Source organism: Aptenodytes patagonicus, chromosome 2 (genome assembly GCF_965638725.1).
Source record: "Aptenodytes patagonicus chromosome 2, bAptPat1.pri.cur, whole genome shotgun sequence".
Lineage (NCBI taxonomy): Eukaryota > Metazoa > Chordata > Aves > Sphenisciformes > Spheniscidae > Aptenodytes > Aptenodytes patagonicus.
The window spans coordinates 135,440,130-135,460,008 of record NC_134950.1 but is presented as its reverse complement, the minus strand read 5'-3'; the positions used below and the strand labels follow the sequence as shown (position 1 = coordinate 135,460,008).

The following is a 19,879-nucleotide window of genomic DNA, read 5'->3' as shown; positions in this document are numbered from 1 at the left end:
AAAGTGCGAGTGAAAGCGTTTGCATGTGCCTAATGTCTTGCATTACGTTTTAATTCTTTTCATTATTATGTTGTGTAATTTAATGAGTGATAGGATCAGTATTGAGAGGTTGAAATAAGAATATATTTGTGTGTTCTCCATCCCGTTCTCTTTAAGAAATTATGGGATAGTGAATAGGCAGTCACTAGGCTGAATGACTTGCTAGCATAACTGACTAACACAACATCTGTTTAGTCCTGACACAAAATGACAGGATTGCATGCAATCAAGAACAAGACAGTCATTGTTCGGTCATATGAAAACCTTGTCTGAAAGCACTTTTGTGTCACCTGATGCTTATCTGTTTATTAGGAACTCTTACACTGTAGTAACTATTACTGTCTCTTTTCATTGGGGTAGATAGAATATCCCATAGCTGTATTATTTTTGCTTGAGGTAATGGTAAAATGAAATTGAAATTCAAACAACGGTGAACTAGGTGTCACATACCTCTTTCAGGGTGTTACGTTTAGAGTTGAGAACAATGATCTGGTAATAGCACGAATTCTTCATGGAGGAATGATAGATCGACAAGGTCTTCTGCATGTAGGTGACATTATTAAAGAGGTGAATGGCCATGAGGTTGGAAATAATCCAAAAGAATTGCAGGAACTGCTGAAGAATATTAGTGGCAGCGTCACTCTGAAGATTCTCCCCAGCTACAGAGACACTGTTATTCCTCAACAGGTCAGTAGCACATTTCTAACAGTTCTGTCAAAAGAACTTCTGCTTGGTACTTCATTGCATAAGATTATTTTAAGATTTTGGATTAGACATGTTTTGATTATTTTGTGTATTTAATGTTAGAAGGAAGGCTAAAATGTAGATGCCTGTATTCACCTTTAAGTACGTTTTGGAAATGGGTTTATTCAGTAGATTAATACCACACCTAGTATGCCTGCCTAAAAAATTATAATTAGTATCAAAGATTGATAAGCATTTGTATACTACATATAAAGCATGTTTCTTTGACATCCAGTGACCTCAGATGACCCAGCTACAATCACACTAAACTGCAGTGAACTGCATGTGTTTGTAACATGATCAGTGTCCAAGTAATCTGTTTCAGAGGATTCAGAAACACACTGAATTCAACAGATAAGCTTGAACTCACTGACCTAAGTAGGAACTTGGATGGTGGCTATTCCTTACCCTGTTGTTGTTGCTGTAGGCTGTCAATTTCTCCACTGCTGAAGTAACTTGTTGCTCTAAATCAGTGCATTTGAAATGTCTTGTAAGACACTCCTTCAGGTAGTGGGTCTTAACGCCCGTGACTATAATAGACTATGCGTACATTGAGTAGATGCTGAGGGAATGTGCTGTATTTGAGGCAGGTGCACTGCTTCCTTTGCTCCCCAACCTGGTAGAAAAAAGTCAAAGATGTTTCCAGTCTACTGATGCAACTTATTGTTTCTTCCCCTGCATCAAATTTGAGTCTTAAGCTGTCACATGTCTTGTTTGTTTTAAAACATTGAGTTCATGGCAAAATTAATTCTTAAGATTCCGCAAGCCTTGAATGCAGTGCTCACGTTCTGAGAATTTTTTATATTTTTAAGTAATTTAAAGTCAGAATACTAATTGAGTTGTATATACTGAAAGGCAAAAATGAGTGTTTTGTAATACATTGTCCAAACAGAACAGTTGGCTTTTTATTTTTATCGTGAAGCTCCTTCAGCCAAGGTTTGCACTGCTGATTATTTCTACTCTCTCAGCTGGTATTTGTCAGTTTTTTTCCATAGATTGTATTTTACTTGCCAAATGCAAGTTGTCAAACTTTTCGTGTCACACTTTTTATGCTGTAGGTAAAGACATTACTTCAGTTTGACAGATAAATTAGTAAAAATGTGTTTTATAATGTTTAAGCTTTGTAAATTTTTACACATTTCAGGTTTTTGTGAAGTGTCATTTTGATTATAATCCATATAACGACAATCTCATCCCATGCAAAGAAGCAGGTTTGAAATTTTCTAAAGGAGAAATTCTTCAGATTGTAAACCGGGAAGATCCAAATTGGTGGCAGGTTGGTAAAAAGATTAAAAATATAAAATAAAATCCGAAAAGCCTCACTAGTTGCCTTAATAATAAACTCTTTAAATTATGATCTCCTTCCATTTAACAGTAGATATAAGAAAAAATATTTACACTGCAATCCAATTTCAAGCTAATACCAAGATATTAACAATTGAAATACTAGAGAAAGTTGAATGGTATAAATTGTATGTGTAACACTCATTTTGCTATTACTACTGTTTATTTGTCTTTGTTCTTGTATCGTAAGCCTAGACATTCCAAAATCAGTTTAAGTGGACAACTTCTAGCAGAAACTCTTAGGTTGACTATGTTAACTGTGGTAAGTCTTCCCTGACAGCGACTGTGGAAGAAGTGGACCCCTTCCTGAGTGCTCAGAGTTGAGGAGGGAGAGGGAAATTAACCCTGTGGATTTGAAGAGGGGTGAGAATAGCTATTTGGAGAAGCAGTATCTTTTATTTCCACAGTGGTGGTCGATGTCTGTGAGCTGTAACATGCATGTTCATAATCAAAGTGTTTGGCACTATTTCAAATATTAACAGTTTATCCTGCTTTAAGGTTGTATTTCTACATTCAGTCCTTCAGTAGAAATGTAATCCAGGGCTTATGTTATTTTTATTTTTTCAAGACACTATACACACAATTAAACATCATCAGTGCCTTTGAAAGTGGGATGAGTGAACCTTCAAGACGCTTTTCTCAACTGAGATACTCAAAATTGCAAGTAGCGGTGGCGATCTAGGCAAAGAGTTTAGCATTATTAATTTCCCTTTCCACTCCTAAATTGCTCACCCTTTGCTAGATAACAAGCAATAGTAAGCCAAACGTTACTTGAGAGCAATGTATGTATGACTTCTTTAAAAGCAACAAAAATATTTGAATATACATCAACAACTGTTGCTGAATTCTGTTGCTTGTCAGTGACAGTAATAACAAAAAGAGAGAGAATAAAAAGTGTGAGGGAAGGCAGAAAATTTAGTTAATTAGTTTCAGACGTTAGACACTCCAAAACTCCGGAGTAGTTTGACGTTTAGCTTACATGCTGTCTTCTCTATTGCTTTTCAAACTCTGCAGCTTGTAACTTGTGGGAGTCCAGGAGAAATAAATGCTAAATCTTAAACACTCGATCAGTGGCAAAAATGAAATGCATTAAACCAGCACAGTGTGTTGCAAGTGTTGCTATGCAGATCATGCCACTGTTAGTTTTCCCTTGTGCTTTCTAGAAACGCTAGCCTGTAATTGAAAACTTGCTAACTGTAAAAAATCAGTTAGTCATAGGTAAAAGCATACAAGTTGGAAAGCAAACAGTTCCTGTTAGCAAGAGACAGGCGGATCGATTATGGAGAAGAAAAGTGTAACATTTTGCAATTGTGTGTTTGTATGTGTTAAGCTTGCTGAGAATTGAGCTTGCCATGAAATTACTTTATGGAGTATCTTAGCCAAACATTCATTACCAGGAATACTTAAGTTACTAAGATTTTAAATCTGTAGTTACTTAGTGCAAAAAGCTTGAAGGCATGATTAGGCATGTGTTAATGGCATTCACTTTTTGTGAAATGAGAGTTAATAAGCTGCACTGGAACCTGTTTGGAGCAGCTCAAGAATACAAAATAAGTGTACTTGTGTACTAGAAAGTCTCGAGTTTTGTCACTTGAGAGTTCAATGTCTGGAGCCATAGAATTCCATTTAGGATTTTGATGCCAAAAGTTTATGGCTATGGGAGCTTACTAACTTAATAGCAACCAGTAATGAAACTTCTATCTATTTTATTAAAGTTTCCTGAATTTTAATACTCAATGGCAAGACACAGTTACTGTAAGACAGAATTTTAATATCCACATCTGAGTTTGAATTTCCAAGTCTCGGTAGTAAATGTATCGATACTCACCATTGAGAAACTCTGGCAGTGTGAAAGTCAGTCAATACCATATCGATGAGAAAAATGCTTCTCACAAGTTACCTATGACTTTTATTTTTTCTTTTTCCAGGCTAGTCATGTCAAAGAAGGAGGAAGTGCAGGGCTTATTCCTAGCCAGTTCCTGGAAGAGAAGAGAAAGGCCTTTGTTAGGAGGGACTGGGACAACTCAGGTGAGATTTCATGAATTTCAGGAACAGATTTTGCTCTGACTCCATTTGTTTTGCTTTTCCTGCCTTCATAGATACTCGAAAACTGCTGTGTGAGAATACACAGAATATTGCAAAATGCTAATTATTGTATTTTGGCTTTGACTAAAGGACAAAGGCTAAAGTCTGTCTTTAGTCTTCATAGATACATGAATCAGTTTTGCCACCTGCTGATGAAAAGCTAAATGAGGTGGGAAGGGCATAAGAATTAGCTCTTTTTTTTTTTTTTTTAATTGTGTTTTTATAGTATGCACTGAAAGTGAATAAATTAAACATGTTTAATGGATTTTTCTGCTGCTTTATACAAAGCTTTCTAGGAAAATTAATTTTTTTCTCTGTGTTCGGTTTTTACTATGCCATTTGATGTGTATGAAAATAGATGTGATCTCCTGCCCTAGAATACATAAAATTCTAAAATAGTCCTTGTAAATTTAATTAATCTAAACTTGCATATGTTCATGTAAATAAGCTTTGGGAAAACACATTTAACAAAAATGATGAGTTTGTCTCAATTTTTATTTCTAGGGCCTTTCTGCGGAACAATAAGCAGCAAAAAAAAGAAAAAGATGATGTATCTCACTACAAGAAATGCAGGTATCTCTTATGGATCAAATGTTCTCTAGGCCTCTAAACTTGCAGAGTCTAGTGTATCCAAAGCTGAAAGATTTGCAGTAAAATATTTGATTATAAATTTGATAGATCAGACAGTTCTTCTGGTTTAAAAGCAATAGTGACCAGTGAAGATACGGTGGTGCTGAGTACATCTTCGGTAGGTGGAAGTCAGAGAAGAACTTTGTGTTAAAAGAGAAAAAAAGTGAAAGCTTTGTTGCCAGCAGTTTGAGGGATATCTCTACTCAGCACTGGTGGGGCCACACCTGAAGGGTACTGGGCTCCTCCCCAGTGCAAGAGAGATACGGACATACGAAGATGATGGACTGGAGCATCTCTCCTGTGAGGAAAGGCTGAGAGAGCTGGGACTGTTCAGCCTGGAGAAGAGAAGGCTCAGGGGGGATCTCATCAATGTGTATGAATATCTGAAGGGAGGGTGGAAAGAGGACAGAGCCGGGCTCTTTTCAGAGGAGCCCAGTGACAGGACCAGAGGCAACAAGCAACAACACAGGAGGTTTTCTCTGAACATCAGGAAGCACTTTTTCCACTGTGAGGGTGACTGAGCACTGGCGCAGTTTGCCCAGAGAGGTTGTGGAGTCTCCCTCCTTGAAGATATTCAACAGCCGTTTGGACATGGCCCTGAGCAACCATCTCCAGGCAGCCCTGGCTGAGCAGGAGGGTTGGACCAGATGACCTCCAGAGGCGCCTTCCAACCTCAACCATTCTGGGATTCTGTGAAAACTCACTAATTGTTAATCACAGTTTTCCCATTCTGATCAATCTTGAATTTTCTCCTTGGAAGTAAAGGTAATAATCTGACCTTATGCTGTCCATGAAGGGGTAACTATTTTATTCCCATACCAATTTAAAGCAAGAAAGCTTGTATCAGACTTAATGCCCTTTGAGTACTATTTATGTTCATATGTGGTCTGTTGATACATAGCAGGACTGCCTACGGTTTTTTTTCTTACTGTACTGACTGTGTATTAACTATTTTTTGTACACTTTTCAATGTAGAATTTGATCGTCATGAAATCCAGATCTATGAGGAAGTAGCCAAAATGCCTCCTTTTCAGAGGAAAACACTGGTCTTAATTGGGGCCCAAGGAGTGGGGCGAAGAAGTTTGAAGAACAGGTTCATAGTACTGAATCCTACTAGGTTTGGAACTACAGTGCCATGTAAGTTGTCAGCATTCCTATTGTAATATCATACTTTGAGTCTCTGATTATCTGGAAAATACCTGATGTTTATCGCAGTGATTTAGGGTAGGAGTAATTTTGTCAGAGTATAAAAATTGTATAGAATGGGAAAACAAAAGGTTCTTCATCTTTTCAGACAACTGGACTAACGTATGATGACAGTGAAAATATTTGTAACTAGCAGTTAAATGTTACTGATGCTGCAGAGAAACAATTTTTGTATGTGCAGTATTTCAGTCTGTTAGGTTTCTTCAGTGTCGGTCACCATCAGTTACTGAAGGGATTCTCAAAGTTCCTAGTAGACTTTTGTAATGAACAGCCAATAGAGTTTCTCAGGTCTGCTGTTTATTTTTCCATCTTTAGAAGCACCATAGGCATTATAAATTGTTACTTTAGTATTAGAAATGTAGGGAAAAGCAACAAACTTCCAATAAAACTGGTGTTTGTGATCTCCAAGATTTGTATGATAATCTGATATTTTAATACATCTAGCCTCAAGCCCATGATCTTTCTTTTTTTCTCCCTATCAACTTCAGAAAAAACCCTCCTCCCTTACGGAAGTATTGTTTTCTTGCCTTCCTTCCAGATAGTCACTTTGCTCATTCACAAGATCTTTATTTTTTTTAACTGTCCCCTCCTGTTTGACTGCTGACCAGAGAAGTCCACCCTAGCTACATTATTATTCTCCTCACCAAGTGGTAGTATGGCACCAAGTGGTGATACAAGTATTACGAAAGGGATCCATTCACTGTTATGTTTAATATATTCTAGAGTTCAAATCTAATTAAATGCAAGTAGCGGGCAGGTAATATGGTGATAGGACAGCAAAGTCAGTAATAATCTGATATTTCATTTTATTTTATTTTCACTTTCTTGCTTAAATAAGGTCTGTACTGCACAGTGTAGCCAACACCCAAGATGGCTGCCAATGTTTTACTTAAATATTGGCTTTAATCTCTCTGCAGTGAATTTACCTTGCTTTAAAGGGTAAGTTGTCCTGGAAAGCAGCATTAGCTGGCCTCCACTAAGATTCTGCTACGGTGGCTCGGCTTCTTCTGATATATAAGCTAACTTTCTTTATAGGTAGCTCAGGTAATTCTGCCCTGAATAACAGGGCAAATACAGTGAGCAAAGTATGGGTTTGGGGGGCAGGGCCGGGCAGGGCAGATTCTGATGTGTGCTCAGTTATTTTCAGAAGTACATTTGGCATTTGAGAGTTAAATTTCCATTTGATTTCCAAGTCATTTAAATAATTATTTTATTAAGTGGATAATTAAAAAGATGAGATGAATGAGTGTTGTGCATAGTATGAAGGAGTAATACAAAGTAAATAAGCAAATGGGTGGGTAAGCAACATACAGGAAAATAGAAATAAAGGGAACAGGAGTGGCTGTGCTCAGTTTTGAAACTTACATTAGAAAAATTAATTAGTCTGTATATGGAACAATTATAATTGTATATTAATGTGTATTATACTCTCCCTAACCTAATAGGCAGTCCAGTCTCATATTTGTATTCCAAATATAAAAAGAAAACACTCCATTTATATTTTAAATTTTTTTGTTTAGTTACTTCACGAAAGCCAAGGGATGATGAAAAGGATGGGCAAGCGTACAGATTTGTGTCACGAGCTGAAATGGAGATGGATATTAAAGCTGGCAGATATTTAGAGCATGGAGAATATGAAGGAAATCTCTACGGCACCAAAATTGATTCCATCCTTGAAGTTGTTCAGACAGGAAGGACCTGCATCTTGGATGTGAATCCACAGGTATATCATTTACAGTGTTACACTACAAGTGTAGGAGTATAATGTTGAAGAGCTATGCCTTTAAATTTGAAGGCTTCTTATCTGGTTTAAAGATTACAATATCAACTGTATTCTTGCATTTGTGGCACTTAGTTGGAATGAGTTAGAAAGGTGGGAAAAAACCCAACTTAGATTCTGCATGGAAGAGGAGTCTTGCAGAGTAGTAAATAATCTTCTTAGCCAAGGAAAGAATGATGTTGAGCATTTCAAAAGGCAGCGTAGGAGTTTCTAAAATAGAAATAAGAATCTTCGCTTCTGTGTTTCTGCCCGTGGTAACAGACGAGTTTTGCAGTGCCCCTTAAGTAATGGGGACATGTGGTGAGTCATTCTCAAACTTAGGAGTTTTTTTTCTTTTGCTTTGCTTCTAGGCCCTGAAAATACTGAGGACTTCAGAATTCATGCCCTATGTAGTGTTTATTGCTGCTCCAGAGTTGGAGACTTTGCGTGCTATGCACAAGGCTGTGGTAGATGCTGGAATTACAACCAAACTTCTCACTGTAAGCAGATTATGTCATACTTAGTTTACTTTGAACAGGTTGTTCTTAGATTTTATTTTTTTTTTTAACCTTTCATTTTAGATGGAATTTGTTCTGAAAGTAATGTCTCTAAGAAAAGTTAGGCAAGGCTTTTGCTGATTACTTAGTGTTAATCAAATACTATGTATAAGGCAGATTGCTTCTTTCTTAAAAATAGACCTCTTACAGAGAAGTGTTGATTACAAAAATTACTTGTAATGTGTTCTTTGGGAAGTATCACCCTTGATTATTTGCAGCAAATGGTAGTAGAGATCTGATGATGGGAATTGTTCTTTTATGTAAATGTCTTTACTTCACTTTCCCCATCTCTCCCCCCAAAAAGTTTTGTTCAGGTTTGTCTTATAATATAGGTGTGCTTTAAAAATGGAATCTGTAATCCTTCAGAAAGATATTGCAGCCTGCATAAAAAAAAAAAACCCAACACAACCAACCAACCAACAACAGACTGCCACTAGGCCTTGTTTCCAGTGCTGCAGCGGCACATGCTGCACTGAGAATGGCTGGGGGCTGCCAGAATAAGAAGTGTTGAATAGCTTCTCTTCCCCTTAAGTTCCTTGGATTTGTCATGTAAAGCAAAGTGGCACATTTTATTCATTAGATCTTCTCTCCTTTTCTGAGACCCAGCGTGTAGCAGAGGGAAATGAGACATGCTTCCTCCAAGGCAGCAAATTATAAATATTCTGTATGGGCACGAACTTTCCCAGCTGCAGGACCAAAGCAAAAAAAGCCAGATTGAGCAGTTAAGAAAACTATCTTCTGTGTTCAGCAGCACAACTTCCCCATCTGAGAAAAGCATGGTTTGCTGACAACTCACAACGATGCTGCTGCAGCTTAGATAGTAGCAATACCTTGCATAATGCTGACAGGGCATTCAAAGCAGTAAAATGGGAGACGGGTTAATTTCCACTAAATGAATATGGGATTTTTAGTCTTTTTTTTTCTTTTCAAACCTGTGAGATCCCATTCTCTTAACCACATGAGAGACTGTCCAGTCCTACTCCTGGATTCTGGTTATTATAGATTCTAGTATCTCTGTGGGTGCTCTGCCTTTCCCCCTCCCTGCCCCAAATGAACCCTGAATTTTGCGATGCATATACAAGAAGGCAAGGTTAAAACTGTCCAGACAAATATAAAAATAATTTCCTGCACTTCCTAGTATTCGATTCCCTAAGTGACATCCTTGCCTTTGTTTTACTTGTCCTTATGAATAATAAAGAGGATAGTTACATTTAAAATCTACATTTATATATCTTAATGGATTCTAAATCATATCTGTGCACGTGTATATAAAAAGTAGGATTTCCCATTTCATATTCTTGTACTTCCTGAACAAATGAAAAACAAATGTTGTTTAAAGTATTACGTTCTGCTTGCTAGTGGGTCGGTCTACATTATTTCTAGCATCCTAAGCCATTCCATTGCAAAAATTCTGGCTCTTGTGGTGCTACATTTACTTGTCTCCTTCATTTACTTTTTTCATTTTGGCTTTTGCATTTACAACTGTATCAGGACTTGAAAATATTAAAATAAATATTGTCAAGGGGACAAATCTCATAACTGCTTCCAAAAAAATTGCTTTTGTGCAAAAGTGGAGGGGAATTTTCTAAGAATGTAGGACTAATGAAACATAAAAAAATGCTCAGTGGCAGCACTTCGTGAAGGCTTCATAATGTAGGAATATAAATTTCCTGCATATTTTGCAGCTCACATCAGAACTAAAATAATGCAGCAGTAGTTTACAAATGAGGAACTGATGTCAGGTGAGCAAGGCTGAAATGTAGCCTCTAAAAGCACTAAGGTATTCTAGAGCTTTAGTCTACTGGAAATGTATCTTTCATTGTCTTTCATTTCATATTAATTTAAATTCTTGGATTTTTTTGGTGCTTTCTGTGGAAATAAAAAAGGGCACAAACATATTTACACAACTGATTGACTCAGTCATTCCTAAAGGATTAATTTTGTTCTGATCGGATCGTCAGTTGCACGTGCAAAATAATTAACTGCCCATTGTGCATACCAGCCCAAGTTCATGTGCTTCTATTGACTTTCTTAAAAATTGCAAGATTTGCAAACATTTGGTTGCCATATTTAACGTTACTGGCACAGCTCGTAACATTTTCAGCCCTTTCAATGCATTTTAGCTTAAGTAATACTATAAATGAAAACTATCATCATTTTTTTAAAACATATTCAGTATTAGCTTTAAATAGTTAGTTGCAGGATGTAACGAAGGGCTACTTCTTCTGTATTTATAAGGATTTGCCAAGTCTTATGTTCTTAGTAATCTTTAAAACCTCTTCAACAGGACACCGATTTGAAAAAAACAGTGGATGAAAGCGCACGGATCCAGAGAGCATACAACCACTATTTTGATCTGACCATTGTAAATGACAACCTGGACAAAGCCTTCGAGAAGCTACAGACTGCTATCGAGAGACTGAGGCTGGAACCGCAGTGGGTCCCAATTAGCTGGGTATATTGAGATTTCTCAAGAGGGGCTTAAGTAACAAATAAAATCAACTGCAGTGGATATGCTAACGTGACGTTGTGTAGATACCGATGATAACCTACAGCACCTGTGCATTTTTACTCTCTGTATATTCAAAAGTACACTATTCTGAATTTTTATAAAAATGTTGAAGGGAAAGTGTACTTAAATATGTAATTTATTTTAATTTTTCTAACTTTTTACAGATAACCTTTCTATTCATATCACATGAAGGAAATGCGTTTAAGCATTTTTATATGTTTTGATTTAGTACCTTTGCCTTTTTCATCTAAGAAACTTTCAGTCATTCACTTCAACATTTACATCTTGGTCTTACATTTTCACTGTGATTAAAAAGAGGATACTTGAAACAATTTTTGTAAAACTTGTTAACGTCAGTGTTTAACCGGTCAAAAGTCTATAGCTCTTATTAGGGAAGAACACTAATTTCTTTGGTGGTTTTTTTTTTTCCTTCCTTAAAAAAATAGTAATTTCATGGGAGCAGAATTTTAAATATTAAAAGCAGCGACCAACACAGCTCCATTGCTCCAGCTTCTTTCGGCTTAATGTTGGTGCATTCTTGATGTTTCACAAATTCTTGATGTCTCTTAATTTAGACAACTGTTGTGTAGGTTTCCTTCCTTATACGTGTCTCTTGAAATAACGTAAAGCAACACCTTGCAAGCTGCTTATTAGGCTGTTCTTGGGGGCCAACCTGTTAGCCCATTGTGGTTGAAATCCTGACGTTAGAAGCTTGTACACAAGGTAATTCAGTGCAATTTGAATAATGGTGAAGTAGCCTGGGAGAGAACCTGATAACGTGGAGCCTTGTAGAGTGACGCTTAATGTTTAGGACTATTTATTCACACTTGTGAAAACACATTGCTTAAAAAAAAAAAAAAAAAAAAGGCATTTTCTTTTCTTAGGACATTGTTCGGTATTTGTATAGTGATCTGTGGCTTAATTTCCTGTGAGATCTAGCTGGGTTCTATATTATCTTTTTGAATATTTGTGTGTGATCAACTGCTGTATTTTTATGAGTGTGATGTAATGGAATTTCTGTGCTTTTTGTTACATTGTTTTTAATTGCATTTTTCATTAGATAGCTTGTGAATTGGAGGCTTACTGCTAAAAAGCAATGTTGTTTATACCTTTTCATTTTACAACATACTTCCTTTTGTTTAGTGATAGTTCTCCCCTTAGTAGGCTCATTGATATGATCCGTATTAGGTTCAAGTTCATCGATCAAAACTTATGCTGATGTAAATTTCTGCTTAACAAGAACAAAATGAAAATATAGCTTGTCGCTAAGGCTAGCTCTTTTTGTGACCATATTTTATATTACAATGTCAGCTGTTGTATATAGTAACATTCACCATCACTTAACCAGGTTAGGTGTCTGAACTGAAGTCATCTATTATTTGTTTAATTTCTCTTCCATCTGGTGACAGGCACCTGGCTTCTGAATTCTTTTTCAACACCAAAGTGTGACACGGAATGCTATCAAAAGGCAGCTTCCTCAGAACTATTTCTGAAGGAAAAGAGGCTTAGGCACTGTAAAACAGTATTGCTTCCTAGGGCTCTTAAAGACTTTTATGTGCACAAGGAGAAGAAAAATGGAGTTGATGCAGTATAGGAAAAGCGTAAGTCTCAAAAAACCTCAAACCACCAGTATACAGGTGATTTTAAAAAGCCTATAAAGTTGGTTGTTGTGGGGGGAAAGGGACAGGGGGGCTTGAGGTCCCAGTGTATGTGGAAAATGTTAGTCGAAACGGTGTATAGCACAGGTAATCTTTGCGGCTCTTAATACCAAGATTTCAGTCTTTTAGAGGGAAATCTGAAATCCTCTAAGGAAAATTTGTACCACTACTTTGTTTCATTGTTATACTTTTCAGGATGTGTTTTCTCTGGTTTTGTTTTACGTTTGGCAGAGCTTTTAAATGTGGCAGCAGCATGAGACTTTTATTTTCCGTTCCCAGGAGAGATGTTCTGTGATCCTATCGCTCAGAGACTGCTTTGAGAAACGGATCGAGCGTTGTATGTAGCAGCAATGATAGCGGAGCCATTGCTTGACTATTTTAATGATTTGTTATTGGCACTATATGCTGAACGTGACTAAACTGTGTTTGTATACTGTGTAACAGGAGACCTACATATGCTGTAAATAAGATGTGCTATCTGGACAGATATGATGCCTTTTCATTATGAGTTAGAAAAGACTCTATTTGTGATGCCAAAAGTGGGCTGAGCTCACTCTTTCCCAATGAATGGAATGAGAAGATTCTTCAGTTTCCACACCGTAGTACTTTATATTGCAAATATCACTTATTTTCATCTTTTTTTCCCATAAATTTACTTAACCAAATGAAACACATGAAACACGGGCGCCAAGGTTTAGTCAGGAAAACCTCTCTGCTCCATCTGTTTCCATCCCAGAGAGGATACTGTCAAAAGAGCCTCCCTAGTTAGCAACCTCCAAATAGCCATGTATTTGCTAAAGCCTAAAGCTTTAGCTTTCGCTACAGGTTCACGTAGTGGTTTTAAATCAAGCAGTTAGCAGAGTGGAGCCTAGCGGCTGACCGTTTGGTGGTGTTAATGTAGATGCTAGCGAGAAGTACAATTCTGAAGCAAGGAGAGAAGATGGCTTGCTTAGGTCGCATGCAAAGATCATATCAAAGTGTCTGCAGGTTTTAATTGGACGTCCACATGCAGGTTGCAAGGGGAAAAAAACCCCACCTAAACCCAAACACCACACTCCTTGCATCTATTCGTTAGATCTTGAAAACTGAGAGTTCAGATTGGCAGGTATATAATGTTGGGGGGGGGGGGGGGGAGAGGGGTTGGTTTGTTTTTGTGGTGGTGGGTTTTGGTTTGGTTTGGTTTGGTTTTTAGCAAAATCAGATTTTCATCAGATATTCTGCCTAGTTTGTCACTACCTGGTAGGGTGACTAGAATGAGAATGACAGTTACTTTTTTTTTAAAAAGAGCATTCTTGGAGGTTCTTAGAATGATGGTGCCACTTCAGTCATCTACACAGCGGTGATAGATCAGGTGTTAGATGGCGACCTGTACGTTGTGCAATTAGGGGAGAAGGACACTGTGAAAGGCTAGTTTTGAGCAAGTGAAAATATTTCCTATAACAGCTGTTTGAAGTGTTTTGGAGGAGTTAAAATAACTAGGATTTCATGTATCTCATTCTGTACCAAACATTCATTTTCCAGATACTAACAGGAAAACTTCTTACATTGACTGTTAATGATAGCAATAGGTGTGTCTGAGCGAGGTGAAGATGCTGCTAAATGTTTAAGATATGTGGTATGTCTCACAAGATAAATATTTAAGTAGTTTAGAAAAGTAAGTTATCAAATAGTTCTCTGTGTATATGTATGTATGTGGATGGTAAAACAAAAAATGCTCACGTCTGCTATCACATTACTAAGCTACCATGACTTAATCCAGAAATGTACCTGCATGTGAGACTTTAGAACTGGTACACTGCTCTACCTGGTTTATTGTGTTTAATAATGTATATTTTTCTAAATATACAGATATTTCAATCTAAAAATTCTATATTTATCTGTAATTTCTATCTGTTTTGGACAGTGCATGAGGTGCTGTAAAATTCTGTACATATAGAGACTAATAGAAGAAACACTGTAGTTGCCCTGTGAATGAGAAGTTATACATAAAAGTACAGTCAGTATGCCAAGATCCATAAGTTATTTCCTTAAATGCACCAAAAATGCCCTGAAGCGTGCACCAATCTCAACTTCAATGTAAATACTTCGGTGCATGTGTACCCAAGTGATTACCTTGCCGTCTCCAAATGTTACACTACCCGGTCTACTTTAGGTTCTACATCATGTGACAAGATGCAGTCAATTGAAGTTTAGTGGGATAACTGTAATGGGATGTCTCATCTTGCATAGATTTATAAAGGTCTTTCAAAATGTTCTGCAAATATAAAATGAAGGTAAAATTGGAGCAGAATCACAGACCGACATAGGCAAGGGAAATCCAATTTATAACCAATGCAGTATCCTTAACTTGTGCTGTGTTCTCAGATCAGTGCGGCTCTCTGTATTTAGCCGTACAAACCTTTGTGCAGCAGGATGGCGGATCAGCTCATCACTTTTGAGTTTGCGTTTATATAAACTGTCACATCTCGGATAGGCTCAAATTTTTTTGACACTTTTTTTCCCAGTCCTCTGTACAATTCTAACTCATTGCATCTTCTAAAATCGTACCTAAATGACTTGCAGTACAAATTGCCTGCAGTGCAGTGTTCAGGAAGTCATCTGGTTTTTGTTTGTTTTGAAGGGGGTGATTCAGATAAGAAATAGGAAACTTTTTTCTCTTTTAAACACAGAAAATTCCTGGCTAGATACCCTTTGGAGCCACGCTTGCCTCTCTGCTATGCGTAAGGACCAGTGGAGAATGATGGGGTAGAGCACCGCTCCAGGAATCGGGCGACGTGGGTTATTGCCCGTCTTTACACACGAGCTATTACTGTGAACACGAACAAACTCAAACTTCCTTTACCTATTCCTTGGTTTCCCATCCACTCTTCATCCATCTTGCTTCTTCATTCAGACTGAGCTTTGAGGCAGAAGCTGTTTCTCAATACGTCTGTGGCGCCTACTGCAGTAGATTGATTCCCCGTCACCCATTGTGCCTGTAGGTACAGCTTTAAGACACACTACAGGCAGAGGGCTGTTGCATCTATCATGCAAAGGTATATGGACTGTTTGCTTCACGTGGGGTTTCCTGCCTCGCCCAAATTCTGAAGAGTTAAAGTACCGTATTGTCATTGCCAAACTTCACGATCCTACTTTTGCAAAAGCGGTGAGAAATCAGTTTATCGATGTCTAGGTAGTGCTTATTGGATACAAAGACTTGTGGTCTGCTAGGCCCCTTGCCTTAAATACCCCTCCAGCTGTCGGTCTCTACACGAAACCTCTCCTGGGCCTTTAAAAGGATTTCTGTAGCTAAAGGTACTTTCATTTGCTTTCTCTGGTGGACTGTCACTACTGAAGGTGGTGAAGTGAAGTCCTGGCCCAATTTTTTTTTTTTTTTTGGCCTACCCTTCTTGGTTTTCATGTATTTTTAACAAGCTTACTGATGGGAATTGTCTGGGATTCTCAACCTGTGTCTTGTAGAGGAACTAGCGGTCAGTATAAGCATCGGTATTTAAGACTGGTATAACTTACTGTTTTCAGTCCCAAGACAGATACAAAAAAAAAAAAAAGTGGAAACACTTGTAAAATAACCAAGTGGCTTTGGCTTCCAAACATATTAAAAGTGCGCTCATGTGCGCGCGCGCGCACCCCCCCAATATATAAATAAAACAGGGGTAAGTACCGTAAGTAATTCAGACAGTATCTGCTAATTTACCTGAACTCGGCGGGGTGGGATACCGTTCCACAAACTGCCACATGTTAAACTGCTGAATTCTCAGTTCCGTTGCTGGCACTGCAGCTGGAATTGACCTGTACAGGCTTAAAAAGAAACTCCAGCTTGGTGAAGGCTGTTAAGCAGTTTCACCTCCAAATAGCATTTTTTCTTTTTTTAAGCAGGGTCTCAGCAATAGTTGTATTTTACAGAATAAACTACACAAAGTAAATGTGAATTTTGCTCTCAGTATTTTTAACCCTTTCTCATGCTAGTTGGGTATGGAGTTCCTTTTGCTGCCAAGGCAGTGGTCAGATGTGGAACACTTCCTGACCAACCTGGCAGGCTAACATAGTTAAAGTAGTCCTGGAAACACTTTCTCTCATTTATCCTTTTCCTTTTAATGTCATTAGCTCCATGCTAATGCTTGTCCATGCAAGTCTGGCTGTCCTCACGGCTGATCCAAGTGTTACTCCATAAGTAGCCAACATTTACCGAGAATACAATAAAACCTCTTCCAAAAACCCCCGCGACTTCTCTGTATTGACCTCTTAAGTGATACATAGCGTAGAGCAAAATGAATGGCGCTGCTTTGTACAGTTCTGGGGGTGGCAGCAAAATTGTGGGCTGCAAAAACTAATTTTTTTGACGGATTTTTGTTGGTTTAGGTCTTGTACACAATTATACATGGAGATAACTGTTGAAATGTACTTTTTCCCCTTTTAAAAATGCATGTTGAGCATTCCTTCCCCCCCCGCCCCAGCATACCTTGCCTGTGTGTAACACTTGTGTACGGTGGTGTAAGAAGGGGGGACCGCTTCCTTAGGTTTTGAAATACAAGAAAGTTTGCCGCTCTCCCACCCCAAACTGGACTAAGAACTGTAAAATCCTGGTGAAGTGTTTGGATTTAAACGTGAATTAGAAGTCTGTCACCGTGCATTTCCTTACCTTGCTTGTTCCCACAACTGTTTTTGCCTGTTGGAAGCTCTCGTGTTTTTTTTTTTTTCTTCTACAGCATATTAAATTAAACTGGATTTGACATTTGTAAAACACTAAAAACTGCTCTCCTGTAAAAAAAAAAACCCTCTTTCTTTAGCTGAAAACATCCTACAAAAAACCCCCTTAACTGTTAGCTAAACTTTCTAATGTAAACCTGAAGATGATTCAGTACCTAATTGTCATTTGAATACACTACTGTAGAGCAGGCCTAGGAGCTGGGACTTGTTAGCATTCTGACTTCATATTGATTCAAGTCAGCTGATACACAGGACATTTTTAAATTGTGACTTGTTTTCTAAAGCCCCCATGGTCTTTTTCACAGCTAATATTTTCACAATAAACACAGCCAAATATAAAAATGTTAATGTACAAATTGTGAAATTCTGTTAATTCCCAACAAAATATTTTTGTATATAATAAAGATTTAATATTGAAAAAGTTATTAGCTTTTTTCTGATTTTTTTGGTCATACTCTGAATTTTAGCCAAATAAGGATGCTATCAAGAAGCAATCTGCGCTCATCTGCCTTTTATCTTTGCCTGATCCTTTACTGCTGAAAATTGGCTCCACATGAACACAGGACGTATTTCCTGCTATACACGAATGTGTTAGCGTGCTAGTACCAAACGTTACGCTGACCAACTCGTCTGCACAGACTGGGCTTTGCACGCCGTCTGCTGCTTTGGTTTAAGCGCAGCAGGCTTCACAGGCACGCGCGCACTGCTGGTGTGGCGTGTTTGGCCCTCAGTTAGTGCTCGAAGTTCAGAAAAGCAACGTTTCAGTTGGTCTTGTTTAGCTTCATGTTCTCGAACGCGCTGAATCCCCGTTCGATGTCTAGAGCTCCTGGGGCCTCTTCAACCATCCTATAAATGCCATCGCTGAATTTGGGCTCTGTATTTTCTGAGCACGACAGCAGTAAGGGAGTCATTCTCCTGGGCCCACGCTGTAATTAGCCAGTGCTGGTTATCGACAGCACGGCTGAGCCTGCTGGCCTCTAGGGACAGCGCATGCCCTTTGGAAAGAGGCTGCTGACCTCATCTTCCCTGGTCCCGATCCGATTCTGAATTGCCAAGGTGTGGCTTCTCCCCTCTTTCCTCCTGGGGAACCGGGAAGTATAGCAAAGGGAAGCAACGTTTTGGGGAAGGAAGTCAGGGTGTGAAATCAAAGCTTTTGTGAGACAAGCTCCAACCTCCTCTGAAGGACCCTACAGCCCTTTTACCACCTCCCGTCTTCTAGGGGAAGACCCCATCTGACCTTGAAAAAGCATTTTCTGTATGCGGCCAGCCTGTCACAAGAAATCGCCGTTTTAGCTAAGATGTAGTGGATGCACGTCCAGCTCTTCTAAAATGGATTCTGAATTAAGTTTGATCAGTGCAGCTTAGGCTGGGTCCCTGAAGAGGCTTTAGCTTAGGGAAGGGCAGGACAAGAGTTACTTGGAGAGAGACGTATTGCTTCTGCTGTTCCTTTGGCTCTTCATATCCCCAGTCCGAGCTATTTTTAATTTTAACATGCGTAAGGATCCTGTCAAAAGCATGGAAGAAGGAACTGGAGGGAAAATGATGAACATATAAACTGCCTTAGCGTTTCTTTTTTTCCCCGGCTGTGCTGCTCGCTCAGTTCTAAAAAGGCCATCCTAGGCTACCTGCTGGTCTAGAGGTGCTTCTGTGGTCACAGAAGTGCTGCCAAGTGGAGGAAAGCTGGGAAACCCCTCCACAAAGAGCACGTAAAAGGACAAAGCCAAGACTGAAGCACAACCAATGGCTGCTGCAGACACGCTGATCAATCCTAAAAGTATGGCAGCAGATGAGGCGAGGAGCCAAGAGCCCCAAGCAATCCTCACGACGGGCAGGAAGTCTGGGGTCTCGGGGGCACACCACTGTTTGCCCAGGTGTCCCTCATGTTGTGCGAGTCCGAGGCTGCCCTGACTTCTGCCTCTGTCCCCCTGAGCAGCGGCCCCGGTGCTGCTGCCCCTGCGACCCCTCCTTTTTGGGCATCTGCCCCCTCCCCTGCTCCCACCTCAGGCGCAGGGCACAGCTGCTCGGCCTGCACAGGAGGTGGGGTATCGCACATGAACTCAGCCCGCAATGGTGGTGCCTCACGCAACATTTCCCCGAGCTCCCATCTGTCTAAGGGTTGCAAGCAGCAGGACTAACAGAGCACAGTGCCTTCACCCTCCTTGGCTGTAGTTACTGGCAGTCAAGTTGTGAAGCTGCTAAGGCTCCCCAGTGCCATAAACACTGCCAGCCCCGCAGGTGCCCTCACCTTGGCTTTGTCGGCAACCTTTATACTCCTCAGCCTGAACCTGTTCAGTGGATTTAGCTGAAGCAAAAGACTGATCTACGTCTGAAAGCAAAATAGCAGGAAACAAACAAAACCTTTTCTTTTTTTAATGATGTTTCTATAGAACACCTAGGGTTCGTTGGGTTTTTCCCCCCTCAAAATCCCCTCTCCTACATATATGACATAGCATGCACACCCTGAAAGCAGTTATGCAATATAGTGCACATAAGGCTTACGCCAAAACTCTGTAAGGAAGATCAGAGCGCATGGACAGCGGCACTACGTGGATGCCCACATATCCACTTGCCATCTGTGTGCACCACCTTTCAAGGTCAAGGGAATGACTGGAACCCCCCCCAGAAAAGAACAATGGAA

General features: G+C 39.2%; 1 protein-coding gene across 6 annotated transcripts in view; it reads left to right on the top strand.

Annotated features, from left to right (window-relative positions):
* Positions 1–17,666, top strand: part of PALS2 (protein associated with LIN7 2, MAGUK p55 family member) — a 61,669-nt gene extending 44,003 nt beyond the window's left edge. For 5 of the 6 annotated variants that reach the window (XM_076331327.1, XM_076331328.1, XM_076331325.1 and 2 more), the window contains 9 exons: positions 499–726; positions 1,928–2,059; positions 4,056–4,155; positions 4,717–4,785; positions 5,818–5,979; positions 7,569–7,771; positions 8,179–8,307; positions 10,652–10,819; positions 15,204–17,666. In XM_076331327.1, the coding sequence (XP_076187442.1) occupies positions 499–726; positions 1,928–2,059; positions 4,056–4,155; positions 4,717–4,785; positions 5,818–5,979; positions 7,569–7,771; positions 8,179–8,307; positions 10,652–10,819; positions 15,204–15,218 (1,206 nt within the window). In that variant the 3' untranslated portion in view covers positions 15,219–17,666. Of the gene's footprint in view, positions 1–498; positions 727–1,927; positions 2,060–4,055; positions 4,156–4,716; positions 4,786–5,817; positions 5,980–7,568; positions 7,772–8,178; positions 8,308–10,651; positions 13,635–15,203 lie in introns of those variants that run through there. The other variant, XM_076331330.1, reaches the window with a different exon arrangement.
* Positions 17,667–19,879: the final 2,213 nt, after the last annotated feature.